General features: G+C 41.2%; 1 protein-coding gene across 1 annotated transcript in view; it reads right to left on the bottom strand.

The window, feature by feature from the left end:
- The window catches only part of itgbl1 (integrin, beta-like 1), a 58,117-nt gene that overhangs the window by 16,390 nt on the left and 15,364 nt on the right, over positions 1–26,363 (bottom strand). Inside the window, exons 3-7 of the mRNA XM_077216056.1 lie at positions 13,321–13,467; positions 12,469–12,591; positions 11,422–11,562; positions 4,953–5,093; positions 4,195–4,341 (exon numbers count right to left, since the gene is read on the bottom strand). Coding sequence (XP_077072171.1) covers positions 4,195–4,341; positions 4,953–5,093; positions 11,422–11,562; positions 12,469–12,591; positions 13,321–13,467 — 699 coding nt within the window. The remainder of the gene's footprint in view (positions 1–4,194; positions 4,342–4,952; positions 5,094–11,421; positions 11,563–12,468; positions 12,592–13,320; positions 13,468–26,363) is intronic.

Raw genomic sequence — 26,363 nt, 5'->3', positions numbered from 1 at the left:
TATTGATGCTGAAGGTAAAGCCACAGACCGGCAGTACCACTTCAACATAAAGACAGTTCCATAGGGGATGCGGAAAGTGCAGGGCTGGTATTGGGCATTCAAATCTCAGACTGAAAATGGGCCCCACTTGAGTCCGAAAGTACACAGTTTTAAGTTTTTGAGCCAAAAAACCTGAGCTGTAAATGCCATGTAAATAAAAGATCCTGGAGCTGGAGGAAAATGATGTCATTACAGTGCTGATTGGCTGGTGGCACAGTCCCAAGCTCTTCATTAGCAACAATCTTGAGCTGTGTGAAAAAAAAAAAATCCATTTCATACTTTTAAAAGCCCTTTAAAAAAATCAGGCACTGGTCTACATAAAGAAGTATTAATGATAAATACACTTTATTTTGGTGTATAATATAATACAAATATACTTGATTATTAATAATTAAATCAAGTAATAATATAATAATTATTATTTAATCCTGTAAAGCCTGACATAAATAAATATATATATATATATATATATATATATATATATATATATATATATATATATATATATTGTTTTTCAGTGGACAAGTTTATTGAACCTTTAGACAGAATATATATTTTTTTTAAATCAAGATTTTAATCTTTTTATTAAATTTCTTTTTTTTTTATATGTGTTTTTGTTGAGAAACATATTTGATATATTAGGCTCATTTTTGGCTATGATATAGTAACAATATGGAGCTCATACTCGAAATATGCAATTTGGTTCAGTTGCTGATATTTAAATGGCCAAAAAGTAGGATGAAATTCTGATCGCGTGTAATGTAAATCAATGTGATCTCTATAAAATGATAAAAGACTACTTATAAAAACAATCTATATAAATATCAGTTGTCACTCTATAACTCCCAATAATAGATCTTAGTAAGATGATGTTAGAATTATTTGTTTTTATAAACAAAGCTCTGTGGTTTTAATTGTCTGGTGTAAAAAAAATACTGTAATCCAATAGCCTACAATTATTATTGAGAGATGTACAAATAAATGTTCCTCAATAAAAGCCACAGTATAATATTTGAAAAAATTTGATTTAAGGATAATCAAGCAAACTTAAGTTGCTTCAGTCCAGTAAGTGTTTTACAAAACAATATAAAAGTTATTCTTGTTTACTTTATAAAAATCAGTAAAGATTTTACAGTAAAAAGACATGTGTTTTTGGAATTACACTAAGGGGGCTTTCACACTGGCAGTTTAGTTCGGAACGGGGCACGATTCGCATGAAAGATCGCTAATGTGAACGCTGTCATGGGACCCCGGTGCGCATTGGGGTACCGAACCCGAGACTACATGGAGGAGGTGGTCTGAGTTCGGTTGCTCCCGAACCGTGCTGCGGTTCGCATGTATGTGAAAGCAAAACGGACTCGGGTGCGCACTTGTTCAGGAAGTAAAGTATCCTGCGCATGCGTTTTAGCCGATTATGATGTATTTAGTTAAATAAAACACACATAAGGGATGAAGATTTACCCTGGATACGAGCAAGAGTGAGTCTGCAGTGTATTCGCGCACAGTGCGTGCAATCAGGGCAACAAATTAATGGAAATCCACTGTCTCCTCAAAAGAGTCAATTTGCAAGCAGCGGAAAGACAGCTTGCGAAACACACACACAGTTAATCTGCATTGTTTACTCAGCTATGCATAATAGCACCAAATTAATAATAAAAAAATACAATATATTGACCCGCGTCGTGTTTTCTATCATGCGCCGTGCACGTTTGCAATGACGTAAGATGCAGGCAAATGCACCAGAGTTCCATAGAATCAAGTTGATTGTGAAACCAGACCAACGCTGCGGGGGGCGCCAATCACGCCCGGGGTCGGACCAGAGCGAACGAGGCATCTGTTAGGTGTCAGTGTTTGTATATTCATTAGTCACGTCTTCCTTTGTTCTGCTTTCCCGTCACTCATTTGTTTCCATGGTAACCCTCATTAGTTTATCTGTCTCACCTGTTACTCGTTAGTCTTGTCAGCTGTATCTCGTTTCCCTGAGCTGTTTCCCTACGTATTTAAGCCCTGTGTGTTGCTTTGTTAGTTGTTCCGATCGCTTCCCATTAAGTGTGTGAACTTTTTGCCTGTTTGTATTATATTATTGTAAGTAAACGTTTGCATTTGGAACTTTGGACTCCTCATCTCCTTCTGCCTGCACCACACTGTGACAGCATGTAGTATTGTGTACAACCAATTTTTTTTTTTTCATATTGATAATTTTTAGAAGAAGCCTTTTAGAAATGTGGTTATCACATATGATACAGTAGGCTTTATAGGGTTAATCAGAATACATAGAGGTTTACCTTATCATAAAATTGACTTCAGTCAGTGCTGCAATACATTAAATTAATAAACTGGCTTCCTTCCAGGAAATCTTTCATTTTTATTTTCCTGCCAATTAATTATTGTGCTTGTGCACTATTTAACCCACCATTTGGTTGAAGCAGATTTTAGATGTTTTAAAGGTACAGCTGAAATAATTCAAGCTAATTAATTTTAGAGCCATTGTTACAATTTAATAATTTCTTTTTTTTTTAGAGAGACCTAACTCACATCCTACTCTCTATGTTCCTCTAAAGACCAGAACAATACAATGCATCTGGTTCACTTAAAGACTTGTTTCACCGCAATACTTGCTGCCAGATTCAGTGTTATTTCAGGTGCTATAGAGAGAACATGCCGAGCTAAAGCCTTGAGGGATGAACCACAAAAGCTACTATGTATTTGATTCTTCCCAACTGCATTTTTTACATTTGTATTTCTTAGGTACGCTGGATGTAATCCTAACTGACATTGTCTAAAACAAGTCTAGCATTCAGTATTTACTGTTGCACTATAAAACAAACAGCTTGTGTACTGAATTATGTGTACTCTTTTTCAACCTAGCCATAACAGCAAAAGCCATTTAATTTTTTACTTTTAAAATGAGTCAAGTTATATTATCTGCTCTATTGTCGCTAGAGTATAAAAGAGCACGGGGGTGGAAGTCCTTTAAAAAAACAAGTGCACAGAATGCAGGCTCCATTAAAGTTAAATTATCACCTCACCCAGTGAAACAGGACTATTATTAACGCCCTTCACTTTCTTATGCAGGGGGAACTATGAAAATAGCATTATCTTTTTATTTTTTATTTCTAAAAAGACTCATGCAAAGACAGTATGTACAGACCAGCACTACTACCTGAAGCAAACTATAAGTTCACAATACCAATACAAAAAGTACAATTGTAACCACATATTCATATGAGACTGTAATTCAGATGATTGTGGTAATTTGTTTTAAAAATATATATTAAATGTGTTAGAATTGTAAGGTGCCAGCTAAATGCCACTGTTACTACAAATCATGTTACTACTATAAAACCATATTAAATTAATAAGGGATCAACAACAATAGCAGAATCTTTTTATCGTTTTGTTTTTATTTTTTGTTTAATCCCAATTACTCTAACTGTATATAAAACTATTTTTTTTTCAGGTAAACTAACATTGTATTTCATGTGGTAACATCAAAATATGCTGGTCAAAAATATATATTTAATGTGACCGAATGAACCTGACTAGAGTACATTAGGCTACACTAACAAAAGTCATTTTAAGGGTCAGATCAAGGACAAATTGCTTTTTTTTAAGTGTGGTTTACTATAGCCAAATGTTTCGAAATGTAATAATGTGAATAAATCAAACAATTTATCCAAAGAAGTAAAAATCAATGACTCACACAGCTCTATCAAAATCCATTGTTGGTCAGAAATTATCCTGCATCTGTTTTGAGTATTTGTATTATTTCTGAGATTAGCAGTAAACTACCACATAGACATGTTTGGTTTCTTATAATCATTGCTGAAACACAATTTCCAATTAAACTGAAGGCCATACAGAATGACGCATACAGCAACAACATTATGTATGTAACAGCATGTTTCATTCAAAACAGTCTATCAAGACTGGCATGCTAAAGACAGTATTGCTAATTTTAGCATTGATCTTTCTGCTCAAGCTTTGCATCATGCCATGTCGGAGTGACTAATCAGAAGAGCCGAAAATTACACACTTCACCTTTAAGAGTCCTCCGGCCTACCATGCGACCAACAAATGTAACATCTCGGATCTGTGAAACGCTGCTGACGGAACCCACTTTGGCACAGATTAATAGACACTAGACTTAATTACCTCTGCCAAAGCATGGCAGGCTGGAGGTTCCCCGACACTTCTTCTGACTGGCTTCCACAGACATCGAACAGGAGAGAGGATGATCACATTTCTTTCCAGCCCAGCCTTCCTTGCAGTCACACCTGCCACAGTTACACTGGCCGTGACCTTTAAAAAGACACATAGCAGGATTTAGAGCCCTCTAATGGATGAACGAACGACTGAAGCTCTACCTGAAGCTGCCCTAGATACAGGCAAAGATTATACATCGGTGGTGTATGTGTGTCAGTTTATGGATTTGAAGTGAAAGGGCACAGCTCACAGGTCTGACTGACCATGAATGTAAAAATGAATTGTGTACACACCCCTCTGAGGAAAACACAAGATTGAAGCGAGCCTTGCATATGGCCGCAAGAGTCATTCCTCAAGTATTAAAACAGATGTTGAAATGTATCTGAACTGCATCTGTTGTTCTTCAGATCAGAATAATCCATGTGGCCTGTGTTTATGCAAGATCACAGATTGGTGGAGTGAACGGATATCAAACAGTTCCACCCTGTCCTCTTTTTCAGCAACGTCAGTATTTTCACTGCTGGATTTTGGAATGTGAACCATTTCCTTTTGAGGGGGTTTGATGAAGCCAAAACTGAACATTTCAACCTCTTTTCTTTGGAATCACACTGCCAGAGTGACATGTGAGGTATTAATTAAATATATACAACACAAATGTGATAATAAGAGCAAGAAGTTTGACCGAAATGTTCCAACTAGTGCTTCACCTGAACAGAAATCATCCGAGTATCTGTCGTACATGGCATGGCAACTTCTCTCGTCACACTCGCAGGTGTCTCCATGGATGTCACCCCAGTCTCCTGAGGGATCCACATCATAGCAGGTGCACTCGCCACAGACACATGTGCCTACAAAGGCAGGGTGAAATTATAGTAAAGTATATTCTACTACATTCACATAGTCAACTATTGACAGTCATTCATGCAGTCAAACACTGACAATCATATCTCAAACAATTAAATATAAAAATCTATCACAACTAATGCAACATTTATTTCCCCAAGGCTGCATTTATTTAATCAAAAATACAGTAAAAACAGCAATCTTGTGAAATATTATTATCATTTAAAATAACTGAATTCTATTTGAATATATTTTAAAATGTTATTCCTGTGATGGCAAAGCACAGTCTTCAGTGTCTCATGATCCTTCATTCTAATATACTGATTTGCTGCTCAAGAAACATGTCTTATTTTGATAAATGTTGAAAACGGTTGTGCGGTTTAATATTTTTCATAATTGTTTGATGAATAGAAAGTTCAAAAGAACAGCATTTCTTTAAAATAGAAATCTTTTGTAACATTATAAATGTCTTTGCTGTCACTTTTGATAAATTTAATGTGTACTTGATAATTGATTGTAACAAGTATTCTGAGATTGTGTTCTGTTTGTATTATGTTTTAGTTCTATGTCTTAGGGTCCATTTACACGACAACGACATGCTTATAACGGAGACGTTTTTCCTTTTTTCAGAGTTTTCAGCGTACAGACGACACCATTGCTAAAACGATCCCCATTCACACGAATCCATGAAAAGGACTAAAAACGCTGTATTCTGCTACCTGGCCATTAGACGGTGATGAAACACAATAGATGCATGTAATACACGGAGACTGTTTTCAAAAACTTGCACGATTAATTAGTTTCGTTTTTGAAACTTTGCCTTTTCAGGCATCCAAACCACTGTTGTCGTGTAAACGAACGGCAAAAATGCATAAAAAGTTTTACGTTTTTAGTTAAAAACGGTGTAGTGTAAACAGCCCCTTATTTTTCAGTCGTTTCCCTATGTTTCAGTTGGTTTACTTGGTTACTCATTGTTTGAATAAGTTGTCTCAGCTGTTTTTCGTTTCGTTGATTGGTTTGTCTATTTAAGCCTTGTTTATTTTGTTCATTGTGTGATCTCGCCTTTATGTGACAGTTGTTCTGATCGCATTCTCTTCGATTCCTGTGTTCCTAAGAAGTACTGTTTTGAGTTTGTTTAAAGTTTCACTGCATGCAATAAGATCCAGCTCTTTTTTTTTATCTGCAACCAACGCTGACATTAATAGTATTACTTTCTTTCAAAGAAAAAAACACGTTTGAACTATATCTCTGTCACGGTTGGTGGCTGTAATGAAGCAAACGACAAAGGAGATAATCAAAATAAATCTTTAATCCAAGAATCAAAATAATAACAAGGAGAATAATTTGGAGGAAACACAACCACAAACAATCTGTCATCAAACAACAACAATTCAAGACCACGAACAGAGAGAAACAGAGGGCTTAAATACAAAATTTTTAGTCGTTTTTGCGGATTTGTGTGAATGGGGATCGTTTTGACAATGGTGTCGTTTATACGCGGAAAACTCTGAAAAAAAGGAAAACGTCTCCGTTTTAAGCATATGCACATTGCCGTGTATATGTACCCTAAAACAGAAAACCAAGACATGAAAAAGAGGTCTGTGCCAGGGGCCTGTACCATGATGGTTGCTGAACAAACTCGGGGTTACAGGATTAGTTTTGAGTTGACAAAAACAAACCAATCTAACCAGGCTACGTTGGTATCATAATGCTGATCATTAACTTTCTGTCAACTCAGGTTTTGATCCTGAGTTTAGGTGTGACAGTAGCGAACAACCAATCACATGCTGAGAAAGAGTAAAACTGAGATTCATTTCTCGCGAGAGATTAACTGCAGAATATTACGAGATGGAAAAATATCAAGAATTTAAACAAATTTACATAGCAAGAAGAAAATAGCTGTCTATGAAAGAGGACAACTAAAATAAAAAGTCTTACTATATCAGTGCAAGTAAAAGTTGTGAAGTTAGTTTATACATTTGATAAAGGTAGAGAAAATTTAACATTAAGCTCCCCAGCAAACACAGAACGTTCCCCTAACGTTCCCGAATGGTCCCATGAGGTTATTTTTTTGGGAACCAAACAAGAACGTTATAGGAACGTTCCATGTAGGTTATTTTTAGGTTCCATTTTTATAACGTAAGCAAAACGTTCCGGGAACGTTCCCCTAACGTTAAGGGAAAGTTCTAGGAACGTTCTGGGAACCAAAAACTAACGTTCCCAGAACGTTCCCAGAACCTAAATTTGTTTGCTGGGTCACATGTTGTCATTTTATAGCTTCATCTATTGATTCTAAAACGTATTTATATTACCTTTATATATTTATTCAATTAAACTGTGCGTAATAATAATTGATAAACTAAAATTGTACATGTGTGATCGATTTAGGGTACAATAATTACATAAATAATATCTAAATCATAAAAAAAATATTATTCTAAATAAGCATTACTAAAAGCCGGACGATTTTGTCTTTAAAAATCATTTGCTGTGTAGTGATCTTTCATTTGGAGTGGAAACAGGTAGAGTGACTTTATCGCATCAGACATGTGTCACTTTGCTCACATCTGATTGGTCCAAGTTCGGTTGGCAACCTCTTACCTGGAACATAACCTGCCCCGGACCAGGTTAGCTGTGGAGCGTAAGTTACTATGGTGATGAACACTGCTAAAAGCCAAACCACTTTCATGGTGCCTAAAACCCAGGGTTGGCGCAAACTAAACTAAAACATGTCGGGCTAGTCATCTAAACCGGCTTCATGGTATATGTCCCAGGTAAGGCCGTTTAACGATCGTTGGAATATGGGTTAAGACTGTTTTGCCTGTGTTAGGAGGATTAGAGCTCAGAGAAACAGTTAGCTGCACAGCACTATAATTGAAGTGATGTTGAAAAGGAAAGCCAAATTTCTCCTGGGGGCCAAATCCTCCAGAGCCCAGCTGACAATAAAGGGACCATGCATGGCAAAGATTGATGAGGATGCTTACTCCAAGTTCCAGCTAATCTATTGCTGGGGCGACAGTCATGGCAACAGAGCTGCGGGAAACACCTCAACTCTGATGAATCCTAGCCAGACCAGTTGCAGCACAACTGGAAATCCTGTTTTCTCTTATCTGTGTGGAGTAAGCACACTGGGAACCGAGCCAGCTGGCGTCCTGAGAGCAGGAGGCTAGACCACTGTCGCTGCCATCATTCGCATTCTTCTCATGAATATGACCTTACTTACATTGCGCTTGATTTGCTTTATGCAACTTTCGGTGAATGCTTAAATGAATGGCATGAGCTTTATTATTAGTCATACATGTAAAAGTATATTGTTGCTTACTGTAAAACCCTTAGTCACAGAAAAGCAAATAGGCCTACAATGATAGTAGCCCACACTTCCATAACCTTATCGCTAACTTGGTTAGGCTTGTTTACATTTGGCTAAGATTCAGTGGGAGTCCATTAAGGGAGTAGGCCTAGTTCACTTTCAAATGAAAATTAGCCCATGATTTACTTACCCTCAAGCCACCCAAGGTGCATTTGACTTTCTTCTTTCAGAAGAATACAATCTGAGTTATATTAAAAAAATATCCTGGCTCTTCCAAGTTTTATAATGGCAGGATGGCAACCAACAGATTAAAGCTCAAAAAAGTGCATACATCCATCGTAAACGAACTCCAAACGGCTCCAGTGGGTTAATAAAGGCTTTCTGAAGCAAAATGATGGTCTGCCTGCATCTGCCATTTGACCCCTTGAACTGATTTAAAATTCTGCTGAAGTGTGGTTAACGAGAAACCTTTTTAGGCCTCTTTTTGGCATCCTATACTTGCCAGAATCACATTTAGGAGACTCTGCCAATACGATTTTTGCACATGTTGTCCTAAATAGGGTAATTCATGAGTCTGATTTTAAAAGTATAGTGTAAGGAACTCAGCTTTCTGGAAATATTAATAATCAATAATATCTTGTTATTATTAATTATAAATATTTGGGTCAGTTAATTGGATTAACTTGATGTGGCTGAATTAATATTACAATCAATTTATCAGTTCTTCCAACGAACTCTTTTGATTATTAATTTATTCTAAGAAAAGGGTATCTTCCATGGCCACCGAAGAATAATTATTTCTTCGCCTGTACAGTACTTTGAGCCAGTAGCAAAAACCGTGATCGTAAAGTGACTTGTATTGCAAACAAAACAGAACCAAATACATATTATGTACAAGTTTTATTAACTAAATATAGATATTTATATGAATATAAATAAACTAAACAACATACACACATGAATACATAAATAGGTTAGTGATAGGATGAAATTGGAAACCGGAAGAGGGTCTATGAGAAGAACCATCAGAATTTCATTTTCACATTTCATTGAATTGAATTCTTGCATTTGTAATGGGAACAATTCTTGAAGTTGTCACAGTGTCAAGTGGAAGTTGGTTGAGCGTTCTCTTTCTCCAGGAACGCATGACTGGTTTGGTGAAGGCCTGGGACTCTGTTGAGGCCACGCCGAGCACCCAGGAGAAGTGAGGAAGTCGGAAGGATGGGTGATTGGAGTCGTTGTTGGTTGGAGTCTTTGTTCCAAAACTCTTGAGATTGTCCTTGGTTCTTTGTGAGAGAGTCATCTCTCTCCTGCCTGTGCCCATATCTGGTTGGAATCGAGGCCTGCTAGGCCCTGGGGCCCCCGTGGAGGGGGAGGGGGTTCCCCAGAATCACCAGAACAGTGTTGCGGCTGGATGAAAGAACTAAGAGAGGGAGGTCACATGTGGACTGTCTCTAATAAGGCCTGGAGAAGATCCTCCCCTAAGGGTTGAACTCGACCAATCAGAAAGGGGACATGTCTGAGAGGGAAAGTGGCTCTTAGTTGATTTACGGATCTTTGTCCCATAATATGATTATACCTTCATTAATGCTAAAATAGCTATAACACATCCACACCGCATTCTAGAAGAAGGTGATGTACATCGAAGTGTGAGTCATTAAATGAGGATTAATTAGTTAGGAGGCATGATACAGGTGAGGTTACATTGATCGTTAGTTGGTTGTATACCAGGATACATACCATAATATATACCTAATAGTACACGAGACAGTAAACCATTTACACTGTTTCTTTCAAAGTTTTATGCATGTTCATTTATAGATCAGTTAGTCTATGATTAATGCAGCAAAGTCTGTTTTAAAGAGGGTTTCTGTTTCATAGTCTCTCTCTTGAGTATGTGGCCACATTCCTCGGAGGTCGTAAAATCTCCTTATCATGCCCTGTAACCTGACACTGTTTCTGCCCTTGTGTTTGTTCATTTGGGCTGTGTGAGGAGTTTCATAAACCTTTGTATATAATGAATAATTAGTATGTGTCTGATTGGTCCATACCCTACAATAGCTTGCATTTTTTTTTACTGAAAAGGTTATTAAATGTAGCCTATAACTTTGCATGGGTGTATTTCAAAGTGAAGGGCAAGCTATTTCATGCATCGAGAGGTTGAATGACTAAAAGAAGCTGTCATTTAACACAATAGCAGCGATCCACTGAGACCTGCCATTCACAGGGCAGTACGTATAATTGAAGGGTATAAACAGAATATAAAATAGGGAAAATGAGGATGGATAGCTTAAAAGTGGAAAAAATAATGGATATCTTTCACCATGTGCACTGGAACAAACAAGTGCACTTTTTTTTTAGCAAAAGTATCCTAATTCCTGTTAGAGCCCGAGGGCTTTTCCTTCAAACAGAACATAATACTGCTGATGAAAATACATTTGTGGTCAAAAATAGAGATAAGAATGCCAAAGGAAGACTATACCGAGATATTGTATTTGTTCTATTGGAAAGTGTAGCTGCTGCTAAAATGCTGTTGTTTTTAGAAACAAATGCTTTGTGTCCACCTTTTGATGCAGAAAACCAGCGTGGTTGCTTGTGATGAGTGGATACAGTTTGTGGGCAGATTACTTAACCACAGACAGTGGTTCAGATGTGAGGTTGAGATTATACTGTGTACCACTTCACCCTTTTGCTGTAATTAATTTCAGAGAAGCTCCCTGGAGGTTCACCGGCAATATGAGAGCCAAAGTTCTTTTGGCAGCCTGATGTATCTTAATGGAAAATACATTGTCCCACTCTCATTTGTGCTTGTCGGGTGAAATTACTTATGCTGTATACAGCAGATATGGGACAGTTAGGCATCTTTTGTTACAGATTCTGTGTGGAAACCCATCAAATAAAATCATAATTTGATTTAGATGCTCCAGCAGTAGAACTAACCTCAATTAATTTATTATTAGTTAAAGGGTGATGGGAAACATTGGTTATGTCCTAGTAAGGTAAATGCTTGTACAAAGACAGACCTCTGTTGCTGCAGATCTTGCCATCTGGAGATGTGCATCTCCGCTTACTCTCCCATGGGCTGATGTCACACTGGAATTCACATTTATCTCCATGCCAACCAGCAGAGCAGTAACAGTTTCCACAGTAACACTTTCCATGGCCTGCAACCACGAACAGAGAGAAGGAAGAGAGAAATTCCGTTTCAGAGTTTTTCGATTTTTTAAAAATATATCATCTTTGTAGAAAACATGCAGTTATAGCAAAGGCATCATGTAAATTAGGGTTTCATTTAATTAAAACCATACTATTGATCATCTACAATTGATCTACAACATACTTCTGTAAGTTACAGGAAAAGGACACAAGTCTTGCTTTTAGAGAAATCTAAAAAATTACTTGAACTTTAATTCACTTTAATTTTAATATTTTAAATATTTACACTTTTACCATTAGCGACTATTTGGGATGACCTTAAAAAAAGAATCACGGCAGCGGTGATATATATTTGTTTCAAATTGGGTCAATCATTTTGAAACACCCTGTATATTCGATTTTAATAAATACATTTGTAACGAGGTTAGATGTTATGGGAAGGAGGAGGAGGGAACCGACGAACATTCAACAAACTTTAATACCAAAAATAAAACCAATACAAAACGAAAGTAAAAGACAGCAGCCCCTCACGGATGACTGCTGTCACATAAAACACAACATAAATCCAGGCCTGGCCTCTCTCATCCTTCACTGTCGTCGCTCCTCTTTATGCTCCCGCTCCTCCGTAAGAGATACGAGACCGGTTCGTTGCGCAGGGTGTCGCTCATTATTAAATCATGCCACCGGCCTCGCGCCGTCCTCGACCACGTCCTGCTCGCAACAACATTATTTTTTACAGGCTAGCTATATAATGTGCATGAATGTTCCTAATGCCACCATTTTGAGTGTTTCAGCAAAAATTAGTAAGATTTAATACGGCGTTATCTAATACAATAAAATTAATAAATGTGTCTAAATATTTTTTGGGACCACTGTAGATGAATCTAGAAGCACTGGTCACACTGTGGTCATACCTCCACACACTTCTCCAGAGTCGTCATCCAAACACTCGCTGTCATCACACTCGCAGTAGCTACCACTGATCAGGACCTTCCCATCGGGATTGTGGCACATGCAGCTGCCGCAGTGACAGGTGCCTGTCGGCCAGAAGATACATCAATGTCAAAATCCACAGATTTCATGCTATCACTCATCAACCACACTTCCACATATGAACACACTCACAGACTTGCACAACAACACCCGACCTAAGGCTATAAACACTATAGAATTGGATACTATTCAGAATTAAACTTAGAATGAACTGATAATTCTGTAAATTTATTTTTAGTCATTCTTTTTCTTACTTTTTATTTTACAGAACCCATAAACATGTTATCATAAACACAGCATAGCCCCCCCCCCCCCCTCGATAATTACTAGATGATATAAAAAAAAATATAGAAAATTTCACCCATAAATTTGTATTAATTCCAATTTAAATTAATTTATATGCAGATAACATCACACAACGAATTAACTTTAATTTTATGGACCACGGCGGAACAAGTTATATCCCGAAAACTGTACATTTCAAATCAATCCTGATGAACAGCCTTTCATGTACACCCGCCCTGACATGGTAACAAATATCTGCAAACCAGCTGGGTCCCCAGTTAACAACATACAGACACATAAACCAAAGTTAATGTTCAGGTCAGTGTAAGGGTTAAGTACAGGGTTTAGGGCAAGGTGTGAAATACAAGCAGGCTGTTATTTTCTAGGCCACCCAGAAAGAATGTTTGGACAACTGCACGCCATATATCTTGACCTTTAGTTCTATTATCTTTATGCCCTCATGCAATACAAAATATCAAACATCTTACCTGCATTGGAGCAAACTACACCCTGGGCATTGCGGCAGAGGTCTTTACTGGTTTTGCTGGAAAGGGAACATTGCTCCTGGTACTGACAGGATTCCCCAAACCAGCCTTCATCACAGAAACACTTTCCACAATTGCATATCCCATGATCTGTAGTGGACAGATACGCAGATTACAATACGCATATTACAATTATTGATTGTTTTGAGTAGCATGCAGTCATGATACAAAACCACAGCGTAAAAGTAAATGGGTTGATATCATGTCGGAGGAACCAAAGAGGAGCCCTATGAGATCAATTTTGTGATTAGTAACACATTTGTAAGGTGTTTGGAGAGAGGTGAAGGGCAGGTTGATGTGCAAAACGTTAACACTTTCCACGCATGCATACTTAGGAAAACCTGAGAGAGGAGGATAGGAGTTGTGTGTGTTTCACATATGTGTGCTTTTCACAGCTAAAAAGGTTAAGATTTCTTATGGTCTACTTCCGCACAGTATACAATTCCACAGCCATATACACTAGAGGTCTGCTCAGTGTAAAAGTATTTATTTTTTCACAACTCATTAAAATGAAAAATGCTCAGGTCAGGTCAGGGTCTCGCTCGAACAGGTCAGATTCAGGCTTTAATGCCTGTGAAGACCTCTACTATACACTTTGTTACACTATTTGCTGAATAATGCGGTAGCTATTTAATTGCTCAGTTATCAAAGCAAAACATTTCCCTTATGTTGTGTTGCTGACTTCAACGACTGTGTTCAAATTCTATTGTATTTTATATGGTAAAATACGATATGGTAGAAGCTAGCCAAATGAGATTGCCAATATGAATAGGTTGCTTGATATCCTCTTGAAACTATGAAAAAAATCTGAAATGAAATTACAATATGAAAGGCCAAAATCTTAATGGAAAGCTTAGGTCAGGGCTATTCAATTCCATTCCTAGGGCCATGACCTGCAGAGTTTAGTTCCAAGCCTTATCACGCCTGCAAGTAATGCTGAAGATGATGACTGCTTCCAAAATCGCATAATCTCCTGAGTAATTACTTATTTTGAATAAGTATTACTTCACAATCGCAAAAAGAGTATGTTCTATATAGTATGAATGTAATCCGGACATACTACATTCGCCATGTTGTCATTATCATGTGACAGCGTCAGTTGCATTGTTTCACTGCCATTCACAAATCCTCTCCTGTAGCCTCATGGGATAGTAAAGTGTCCACACACACTAAAGAATGTTGCCGGAAGTAGTAGGTCGTCCGGTACTTTCTGCCTTTTATGAGTAAAGTAAATTCAGAAATACTTCTTATGTCACATTTTGTTTTTTGCCTACTAGGCCTATATACACACTCACCTAAAGGATTATTAGGAACACCTGTTCAATTTCTCATTAATGCAATTATCTAATCAACCAATCACATGGCAGTTGCTTCTATGCATTTAGGGGTGTGGTCCTGGTCAAGACAATCTCCTGAACTCCAAACTGAATGTCAGAATGGGAAAGAAAGGTGATTTAAGCAATTTTGAGCGTGGCATGGTTGTTGGTGCCAGACGGGCCGGTCTGAGTATTTCACAATCTGCTCAGTTACTGGGATTTTCACGCACAACCATTTCTAGGGTTTACAAGGAATGGTGTGAAAAGGGAAAAACATCCAGTATGTGGCAGTCCTGTTGGCGAAAATGCCTTGTTGATGCTAGAGGTCAGAGGAGAATGGGCCGACTGATTCAAGCTGATAGAAGAGCAACTTTGACTGAAATAACCACTTGTTACAACCGAGGTATGCAGCAAAGCATTTGTGAAGCCACAACACGCACAACCTTGAGGCGGATGGGCTACAACAGCAGAAGACCCCACCAGGTATTACTCATCTCCACTACAAATAGGAAAAAAGAGGCTACAATTTGCAAGAGCTCACCAAAATTGGACAGTAGAAGACTGGAAAAATGTTGCCTGGTCTGATGAGTCTCGATTTCTGTTGAGACATTCAGATGGTAGAGTCAGAATTTGGCGTAAACAGAATGAGAACATGGATCCATCATGCCTTGTTACCACTGTGCAGGCTGCTGATGGTGGTGTAATGGTGTGGGGGATGTTTTCTTGGCACACTTTAGGCCATTTAGTGCCATTTGGGCATCGTTTAAATGCCACGGCCTACCTGAGCATTGTTTCTGACCATGTCCATCCCTTTATGGCCACCATGTACCCATCCTCTGATGGCTACTTCCAGCAGGATAATGCATCATGTCACAAAGCTCGAATCATTTCAAATTGGTTTCTTGAACATGACAATGAGTTCACTGTACTAAAATGGCCCCCACAGTCACCAGATCTCAACCCAATAGAGCATCTTTGGGATGTGGTGGAACGGGAGCTTCGTGCCCTGGATGTGCATCCCACAAATCTCCATCAACTGCAAGATGCTATCCTATCAATATGGGCCAACATTTCTAAAGAATGCTTTCAGCATCTTGTTGAATCAATGCCACGTAGAATTAAGGCAGTTCTGAAGGCGAAAGGGGGTCAAACACAGTATTAGTATGGTGTTCCTAATAATCCTTTAGGTGAGTGTAGTAGGGAAGTGTGCGCTTTTGGATGTAGCCCTTGATTAGCTGGATCCAGGGTCCGAAATTAACTTTTTGGCTCACCTGCCACAGAGACTGGTAGATGAAAAAATCCACCAGCCAAGCATATTTTTTACCGGCCAAATAATAAACAGCCTTTTTGTGTAACATACATTCATTTCAGTAGATTTAATTGAGATACGGTATTATTTTGAATGAATAAGTGTCACGGAACACACACTGGAGGCAGAAAATCCAAAAGCAGTAGTTTAATGTAAAAGGGCAATCCAAACTCTTAGTCATCCAGGCAGGGGTCAAAAGTCCAATAAGGCAATCCAAAACATAAAATACAAACGAGAACCAGTATGATACAAATAACGGAAGTGTGGGGACATAATACAAGGACTCCGTGACACATACTGAAACAGACAGGGTTATATACACAGGGAATCGACAATGATAATGGGGAATTGGCTGAGTGCAATGATCAGTGATAAGAAACAGCTGAGTGCAATGATGAGACAAAGGATCGTGGGAAATGTAGTTCATAAGTGAAGGACACCGTGGGAAAGGAGGACATCTAGTGGACATCAGGGGAACACAAACCCAACACTGTGACATAACCCCCCCTCTACGGAGCGGCTACCAGACGCTCCATGACAACAACAAGAAACACAGAAAACACAACACAATATAATACAAGAGGTTCAGGAGGGAGGTGGAACGGTGGAGGATCAGGGGGAGGGAAGGTGGGCCAGGTCCATGAAGGGAGACAGGAACAAGGAGTGAGGGTTTAACCGGGGACCGGGGCAAAACAAAAAATCTATCGGGCATCCAGGGGTAAACACAAAGTCTATCGGGATGCCAGGGCGAAACGCACAGTTCATCGGGAGGCCAGGGCGAGACGCAAAGTCCATCGGGCGGCCAGGGCGAGACGTAAAGTCCATCGGGCGGCCAGGGCGAAGAAGACCTCTCGGGCGGCCAGGGCGGCAAAGACCCCTCGGGCGGCCAGGGCGGCCCCTCGGGCGGCCAGGGCGGCGAAGACCCCTCGGGCGGCCAGGGCGGCGAAGACCCCTCGGGCGGCCAGGGCGGCCCCTCGGGCGGCCAGGGCGGCGAAGACCCCTCGGGCGGCCAGGGCGGCCCCTCGGGCGGCCAGGGCGGCGAAGACCCCTCGGGCGGCCAGGGCGGCCCCTCGGGCGGCCAGGGCGGCGAAGACCCCTCGGGCGGCCAGGGCGGCCCCTCGGGCGGCCAGGGCGGCGAAGACCCCTCGGGCGGCCAGGGCGGCCCCTCGGGCGGCCAGGGCGGCGAAGACCCCTCGGGCGGCCAGGGCGGCGAAGACCCCTCGGGCGGCCAGGGCGGCGAAGACCCCTCGGGCGGCCAGGGCGGCGAAGACCCCTCGGGCGGCCAGGGCGGCGAAGACCCCTCGGGCGGCCAGGGCGGCGAAGACCCCTCGGGCGGCCAGGGCGGCGAAGACCCCTCGGGCGGCCAGGGCGGCGAAGACCCCTCGGGCGGCCAGGGCGGCGAAGACCCCTCGGGCGGCCAGGGCGGCGAAGACCCCTCGGGCGGCCAGGGCGGCGAAGACCCCTCGGGCGGCCAGGGCGGCGAAGACCCCTCGGGCGGCCAGGGCGGCGAAGACCCCTCGGGCGGCCAGGGCGGCGAAGACCCCTCGGGCGGCCAGGGCGGCGAAGACCCCTCGGGCGGCCAGGGCGGAGCAGACACCGGCTCAGGAACAGCAGACACCGGCTCAGGAACAGCAGACACCGGCTCAGGAACAGCAGACACCGGCTCAGGAACAGCAGACACCGGCTCAGGAACAGCAGACACCGGCTCAGGAACAGCAGACACCGGCTCAGGAACAGCAGACACCGGCTCAGGAACAGCAGACACCGGCTCAGGAACAGCAGACACCGGCTCAGGAACAGCAGACACCGGCTCAGGAACAGCAGACACCGGCTCAGGAACAGCAGACACCGGCTCAGGAACAGCAGACACCGGCTCAGGAACAGCAGACACCGGCTCAGGAACAGCAGACACCGGCTCAGGAACAGCAGACACCGGCTCAGGAACAGCAGACACCGGCTCAGGAACAGCAGACACCGGCTCAGGAACAGCAGACACCGGCTCAGGAACAGCAGACACCGGCTCAGGAACAGCAGACACCGGCTCAGGAACAGCAGACACCGGCTCAGGAACAGCAGACACCGGCTCAGGAACAGCAGACACCGGCTCAGGAACAGCAGACACCGGCTCAGGAACAGCAGACACCGGCTCAGGAACAGCAGACACCGGCTCAGGAACAGCCACAAGAACTGTAATAGTCACAAAAACAGACACAAACACAGAAACAAACACTGGCTCTGGAACAGACACTGGCTCTGGAACAGACACTGGCTCTGGAACAGACACTGGCTCTGGAACAGACACTGGCTCTGGAACAGACACTGGCTCTGGAACAGACACTGGCTCTGGAACAGACACTGGCTCTGGAACAGACACTGGCTCTGGAACAGACACTGGCTCTGGAACAGACACTGGCTCTGGAACAGACACTGGCTCTGGAACAGACACTGGCTCTGGAACAGACACTGGCTCTGGAACAGACACTGGCTCTGGAACAGACACTGGCTCTGGAACAGGCATTGGCTCAGCCTCCGGCTCTGGAACAGGCATTGGCTCAGCCTCCGGCTCTGGAACAGGCATTGGCTCAGCCTTCGGCTCTGGAACAGGCATTGGCTCAGTCTCCGGCTCTGGAACAGGCATAGGCTCTGGAACAGGCATTGGCTCTGCCTCCGGCTCTGGAACAGGCATAGGCTCTGGAACAAGCATTGGCTCTGCCTCCGGATCTGGAACGGGCAATGGCTCTGCCTCCAGCTCTGGAACAGCAGACACTAGCTCCGGCTCTGGAACAGCAGACATGGGCATGTCCAGGATCCGAACCAGACGCTCCAGATAGTCCAGATCCAAGAAGGCAGACGGCACTGGCTCTGCCTCCGGCGCTGGAACGGATACTGGCTCTGCCTCCGGCTCTGGAACAGGCATTGGCTCTGCCTCCGGCTCTGGAACCGGCAATGGCTCTGCCTCCGGCTCTGGAACCGGCAATGGCTCTGCCTCCGGCTCTGGAATGGGCACTGGCTCTGCCTCCGGCTCTGGAACGGCCATTGGCTCTGCCTCCGGCTCCGGCTCTGGAACAGCAGACACTGGTTCCGGCTCTGGAACAGCAGACACGGGCATGTCCAGGATCCGAGCCAGACGCTCCAGATAGTCCCGGCCCAGGAAGGCGGACGGAACGTGAACAGTCTCTCGCTGGGCAGACGTGACGTGAACAGTCTCTCGCTGGGCAGACGTGACGTGAACAGTCTCTCGCTGGGCAGACGTGACGTGAACAGTCTCTCGCTGGGCAGACGTGACGTGAACAGTCTCTCGCTGGGCAGACGTGACGTGAACAGTCTCTCGCTGGGCAGACGTGACGTGAACAGTCTCTCGCTGGGCAGACGTGACGTGAACAGTCTCTCGCTGGGCAGACGTGACGTGAACAGTCTCTCGCTGGGCAGACGTGACGTGAACAGTCTCTCGCTGGGCAGACGTGACGTGAACAGTCTCTCGCTGGGCAGACGGAACGTGAACAGTCTCTCGCTGGGCAGACGGAACGTGAAGATTCTCTGACTGGGCAGACGGGACGTGAACAGTCTCTGACTGGGTAGACGGGACGTGAACAGTCTCTGACTGGGCAGACGGGACGTGAACAGGCTCTCGACCACCTCCTCCACTGCGACCTCCACGGGTTCCACGAAACTTAACTAATCGGGTCCCCTTAAAAAACTCCCTTCTCTCCCGCTCGGTGGCTGGGGAAGAGATATTGAGAAACATACCGCTGGATCTTGTGTGACGGAGTCCTTCTGTCACGGAACACACACTGGAGGCAGAAAATCCAAAAGCAGTAGTTTAATGTAAAAGGGCAATCCAAACTCTTAGTCATCCAGGCAGGGGTCAAAAGTCCAATAAGGCAATCCAAAACATAAAATACAAACGAGAACCAGTATGATACAAATAACGGAAGTGTGGGGACATAATACAAGGACTCCGTGACACATACTGAAACAGACAGGGTTATATACACAGGGAATCGACAATGATAATGGGGAATTGGCTGAGTGCAATGATCAGTGATAAGAAACAGCTGAGTGCAATGATGAGACAAAGGATCGTGGGAAATGTAGTTCATAAGTGAAGGACACCGTGGGAAAGGAGGACATCTAGTGGACATCAGGGGAACACAAACCCAACACTGTGACAATAAGAGTACATAGAAGTCAAAACAGAGCAACAAATAGTAAGACATGGAAGATTTGAGCATGGAACTAGTGCTCATAACAGTACATTTGAAGGTTTTGTAAAACTATCAGATACTTTACCGAAAGTAAAAAAATATATAGATTAATACTATCAGTTATACGGTTTAAAAGTAAAACAAAAAATTATATATATATATATTTAGCTTTTTTGTTTGTTTGCTGCATGGTTAAAAAAAACAGTATATATCCTTTATTTGTTAAATCACGGTGTGCGTCGACACACGCAACCACACGTGCCTAAAGACATATTTCGCTGAGCAAGCAAAATGAAGCAAGCAAAAAAAAGTAGCTATACTTTGTGGTGGGACCATTTCGACAGAAAGGGCGATGAAGTTACTTGCAAAATATGCTACGCGGTATTAAAATAAAGCAGTAGGCCTAGTGCAAGTACAATGCAATATCCATTGTGAGGCAAACATCCACAAGCAAATGAAAGGTGCTTTCCGAAGCTGACCATTCTAGCAAGACGTTATCTCTGTATTCCAGGGACATCTGTGCCATCGGAGACCCAGACTAACTCCTCATCATTTAGATTTTACTTTTTTAAAGTAAAAAACAGACAAGCTGTGGATTGAGGTAGACCTGCTATTTTTATTTGATGAAAAAAAAACGTATTCTGATGAAAAATAAAGCCGTTTTTTCAAAGCTTCAAACTGATTCAGTGTTTTCTTTTTGTCATCTTAATTTGTTAATTATTTAAGTTAAAAATATATATTTAGTGTAGGTCTATTTTAGGTTTTTTATATATATTATTTCATTCTGTTTTTCTCTGTTGTCACTGTCAGAAATGCTGCAGGTGTGTGAAAATTTGATGTGAATCCAGGTTCTGTTGATCTGTTCTGCATGCTGCTGTTTGCAAGTTAAAATAAACCTGTGATAATTATTATTATTTTTTTACGGGTCACAGACACTCGTTAATTTTATTTTTATTTAATGGCAATTCAATATTATAATCTTATTAGTTAACGGTTAATAATCGGATAACGAGCAGCGGTTGTCGGTCGGGAAAATTAAACGAAATGAGCATCCCTAAGAGTCATCATGCCAGATATTTTATAACATTACAAAATGCAATTGTAATAAACATTATTACATTACTATTTTGGTATGAACATTCACCCGCCAGTGTGGCAGATAGCCTTTTAAGATTTACTCGCCAAACGGAATATCTACCTGCATTTGGCACTTGGCGGGTGTTAATTTCGGACCATGGCTGGATCTGATGTGTTAAATTAGGTTTGGAACTAAACTCTCTGGGTTGTGGCCCTTCAGGAATGGAATTGAATAGACTGGCTTAGGTTAGTCATGAAGTTCTGAAGGTTATGTGCAGCCACAATATCAGGTTCAGTATACTTAACGTTAATGCTTCTCACACCATTGATTTCTTGTTGGACAGGCAGAAATGGATTTTATACCATGTAATCAAAGTCTGTCCTGCCATTTGTGTACTTTGTGTGTAGCCTACTGAATAATAATAAACTTCACTCTTTAAGAAAATACAAGTCATTCTACTCATTACTAATACTGAAATAAATGTTTTTCATTCATTTTTCACCACTGGTACCTCTCCTCTTCTTTCAATCTTCCTCTTCAATCTGCATGCAAGAGTACCAGGGTGATGCAAGAAAAAAATGTATATTTCAGACCATTGTTATGATTGCCTATCATTATTCTTGACTCCATGGATGAAAGTGCATTTGTGCATGAAAAAAAAACAGACAAAATATGCTACAAATACATCCTGTTATTGTAAATTCAGCTCCTTTAACCATATCCTGAAGTGTCATTCTCAATCATTCCCTGCACTAATCCATCATGTAAATGTGATGTCGTGTTCAAGGGTTATCCATCAGTCCTCAACAATAGCCTTGTTCTGCTCCTGTACTCATTACCAGAGAGTCTTGGCTGCTTGTCACAAACATTCAGTGTTTTGTAACCAATCTGGGAGGGAAAGGCAAGATTTATGCTAATACCAAATGGAGGATACATCTATCTTGTGCCCTATAGTTTAAAAGCAAATTGGTATTGGAAATGTTAAGCTATAAGCCAAACAATGTTTATAAAAAATAATATGCGGAGTGATACAAACAGTGAAACGATTAGAGCGCTGATACTGGGGAAATATCACACGGCTTTCAGAAAATCAGAATGGAGAACCAAAAAGAACTGTTGTATATATATATATATATATATATATATATATATATATATATATATATATATATATATATATACAGTATATATATATATATATATACACACACACATTATTGTTATGTGGTCTTTTAAAAAGGCATTCCTCATTACTGAATCAGGTTGTTAGCAGTGGGACAACAATTTATTGTTCAGAGTGACTGGCACAGTTTCAGACAGTACAGATCAGACATTACAAATTTAGAATAACATGTTTGCACTTAAAAAAAAGTGTCTTCTTCCTCTAAACTTTTTCAGAGGATCAAGCTTTGACCTTTAATGTATTTTCAAATAACTTGTTTAGAACATTTATAACACCAATGAATGACATTAAGTGAAGGGACAAATGTTAAACCTAGCAATAATGTTTAACCTGGGGGGAAAAAATAATAATATGGATATGGTGCGTTTTTATGGGGTTACTTTTTGATGTTTTCCCCCCATATTTTGAGAATGACCAAGCAACTGAATATAATCTAAAATAAAATAAATAAAATATAAACATTATTAACCACCTCAAGCTGACTAACATAGCTAAGGCTCTCTATAAGTTTTACCCAGACAGGTCATTTGAACAATCACCTAAACCAGCTTGTTGTAAACCAGCAGTACAGATGATTCTAAAAACAGGAACAAAGTAAAAGTACAAATTTATTCCTTCAATTCCATTTAATTTCAACTTACTTTTGATACTGTACAACGTACCTTGTCTGATTTAAAACCGGTTTTGAATGACGACAAAACAAAACTTTTTAATATGTTGTTTTCCAGAGCAAAATCAAAGTCACGGAACCTTCTATCCATCACTACTTCTCAGGGCTCCGAGATCGAGTCTGTATCTCAATACAGGTATCTTGGTATTTTAATTGATGATTCTCTCTCTTTTAAACCTCACATTCAGCAGTTGGTGAAAAAACTGAAGCTAAAACTGGGGTTTTATTTCAGAAACAAGTCATGTTTTTCATTTGAGGCCAAAAGGAAACTTGTTGCTGCCACTTTCATGCCAGTGCTGCACTATGGCGATGTTATATACATGCATGCATCCACTCAAAGCTTGAAACTGTTGGATACTATTTACCATGGAGCTCTTAGGTTCATCACAAACCTTAGAGCCCTTACTCATCACTGTACTTGTATGATCGGGTTGGTTGGTCTGCATTGTCCACCCGTAGACGTAATCATTGGCACACTCTTATTTACAAGGCTATTCTTGGTCTGCTTCCCTCATACCTTCAAATCTATATCATAAAGAAAGGCACAGGAAGATATTGTCTTCGTTCTGAGGACTTACTATTGTTATCTGTCCCTCAAGTCCGGACTTAACTGGGAAAAGGGGCATTTAAGTATGCGGCCCCCTGTGCTTGGAATCAGCTGCAGAATGACCTGAATCTTCAGGAGCCGGTTTCACTGGTTGCTTTAAAATTACTTTTAAATGACATGGAGACTACACAAACTGGCTGTAGATGTTATGACTGATTAGTCGGAGGATCCTTGTTGTTGTTTATCACTGCTGAAAAATATATATGAAAAAAAAAATTTCTGTTGATATTTTTATGACCTGGTAACACGATATTTATTATCAGCATAAATTGTCATATGTTTTATGTATATGTTTTTATGTTTTTATGTCCGCAACCTTGTTAAATGTACTGCTGCCTGTCTTGGCCAGGATGCTCTTGGAAAAGAGATTTTTAATCTCAATGAGTTCTTCTTCAGGTTAAATAAAGGTAAAATGAAAATAAAATAAAATAAAAATAATATGTTCTTAAAGGGGTACTTCACTGCTGGTAAAATGGGCTTTCAATAAAACTTGGCTGCCTTATCGTAGAAAGGCGATTTTAGCCAGTGCTACCTTACTAGAGAAAACAGAGAAAAAAGGCTGTGGTATTCCCGTGATGTTATACTCGGAGTGGTTCACGTCCTCAGACTCGAATTTATGAGTTTCTATGCCAACACTATCAACACCGAAATTAATCTGTAGCAGTCAGGTTGTACAAGTCAGCGATCTTTAAGTTGTTTATGTTCATTGGATTATTGTATATTATTGTAATGTTATGTGCTTTGAGACATGATGTAATTTGACACTGTCTCTCGTTACGCTTTACAGAATCTGCGGCTTTGTAGAGCGCTCTGAAGGGAGGGATCTATGCTTTTAAAGCTAGCTTGCTATTGCTAGCCTTGCCGAAATTGCCTACCCTACCTTTAATTACCTTCTGTCAATCAAACTGTCTGTGGCAAGGGATTCAACAATGTAGAAGTATAATCTGTTTTACCAAAAGCCCTGAAGTTGTCAAATATATGTGAATTTCTTGGTCCAAATAACACCAGGAATCAGTATACATTGTTACACGTTAACATTACTAGTCATGTTTGTTTTGAAAGACGTTTAATGCCAGAGTTTAATCCAAAATGCAGACATAAATACTTAGACATTAACTACCACCCACCCATATGTGGGAAGAAGAATTTGGTCCTTGCTGTCCACTGTGTCCCTGCTTCTGTGCCACCGGGGGCATAATTTACCCCCTCCCTGCTGATGGGCCAAGACGGTTGTGTAGCCACCCTGTATGACTCAGTCAAAACAGCTGTGAACAGTATTAATAGATGGTGTGTCCTCATCAGATAAATTGTAGACGGTGAGCAGATTAATGAGTCATCAGATGCTAGCGATTGTTCCCATTTAAGACAGTGCTGCCCATGTTAAATACTGACAAAGGAATATGGGATGACCAAGAGGATGAATGCATGAAATTAATTTGGATGCAAATAAAGGTCACACTTTATTTTAATAGTTCAATTTAGGCAATTTACAAACTATAAGTAACATGTCAACTACCAATCAATAGAGTATTAGTAAACAACCTAATATCTCCTAATGAATGTTATAATTAAAAGAAATGTTGTTCCTCAGTATCAGATCATACTATAAAAGTTACATTCCTGAATGTAGTGTATTTACTTGTAAGTTATGTTAAATAAATTTGTGGTAAAATAAATTAAAAAGTAATAGAGTTCAACATTGTATTTTGCTAAAATAAAACTAATTGTGATTCTCCTTTGTTTATTTATCATTTGGAATGCATAATAATGATAATATTGAGTTCCCTTTCAGTCGATAATGTCAGACATAGTCGACGGTCGACTGAATAGGGATCACGCCAGGGAGCCTATAATCTTCGAATACTATTGAACGAGATGCATGATTCGCACCACACACTCCGCCCCCGTGGCGCGGGTATAAATTCGGAAGTGGATGAACGCACTAGTTGCCTTTCGCTTCGGAGCCAATCTTCTTTGATGTCTCTGAAGAGTGCCGTTGTATTCAACGAGCGAGTGTGTCGGTGTTTCTTGCGGGAAGACCTCCCAGTGTTGGTGTTCTACAGCGTGGTGCAGCGGTGATCGCGAGCTTCTCAGCTCTCAACGGCTGTTTTAACAGCATCAAATTTCTATTGTTTGTTTGTGTGTTGACGGTTGGTTAGAGAGCGAGAAGTGAGTGCTTCACTGTTTTAGTCTGACTAATTCAGTTTTGCTGCGGTCATTCCCTGTGTGCTCCGGCACTGGTGACGGTCCCATTTCCTAAAAGAGCAACACGGGTGTGACTGTGTCTTTTTCAAGATGCCATTCCATCCGTGCGTTTCTGGGTTGGGTTTGGCGCTATCCCCCTCTGACAGTCACGAAAGTTGTGTCGCATGTTTGGGCTTACAGCATGCTGAGGCAACTTTCGTGGATGAGTCATGTTCTCATTTTGGGAACATGGCCATGGTGTAGTCCCCGCCTCTGGGCCCCGCCCTTGTTCTTCTTCTGGGTTACCTTCCCAGAAAAAGACTGGGGTGCCGTCCAAGCTGGGTGATCTGAGGATCACAGTGAGGGGTAATCCGCCCGGCAATGCCCCGTGGATCCCTCACTCCTATTTCATACCACAACCGGTGGATCACCCC

This window comes from Siphateles boraxobius, unplaced genomic scaffold (assembly GCF_051911475.1).
Source record: "Siphateles boraxobius isolate OS27281-9 unplaced genomic scaffold, OSU_SipBor_1 7, whole genome shotgun sequence".
Taxonomy (NCBI): Eukaryota; Metazoa; Chordata; class Actinopteri; order Cypriniformes; family Leuciscidae; genus Siphateles; species Siphateles boraxobius.
This window is presented reverse-complemented; position numbering and strand designations above follow the sequence as displayed.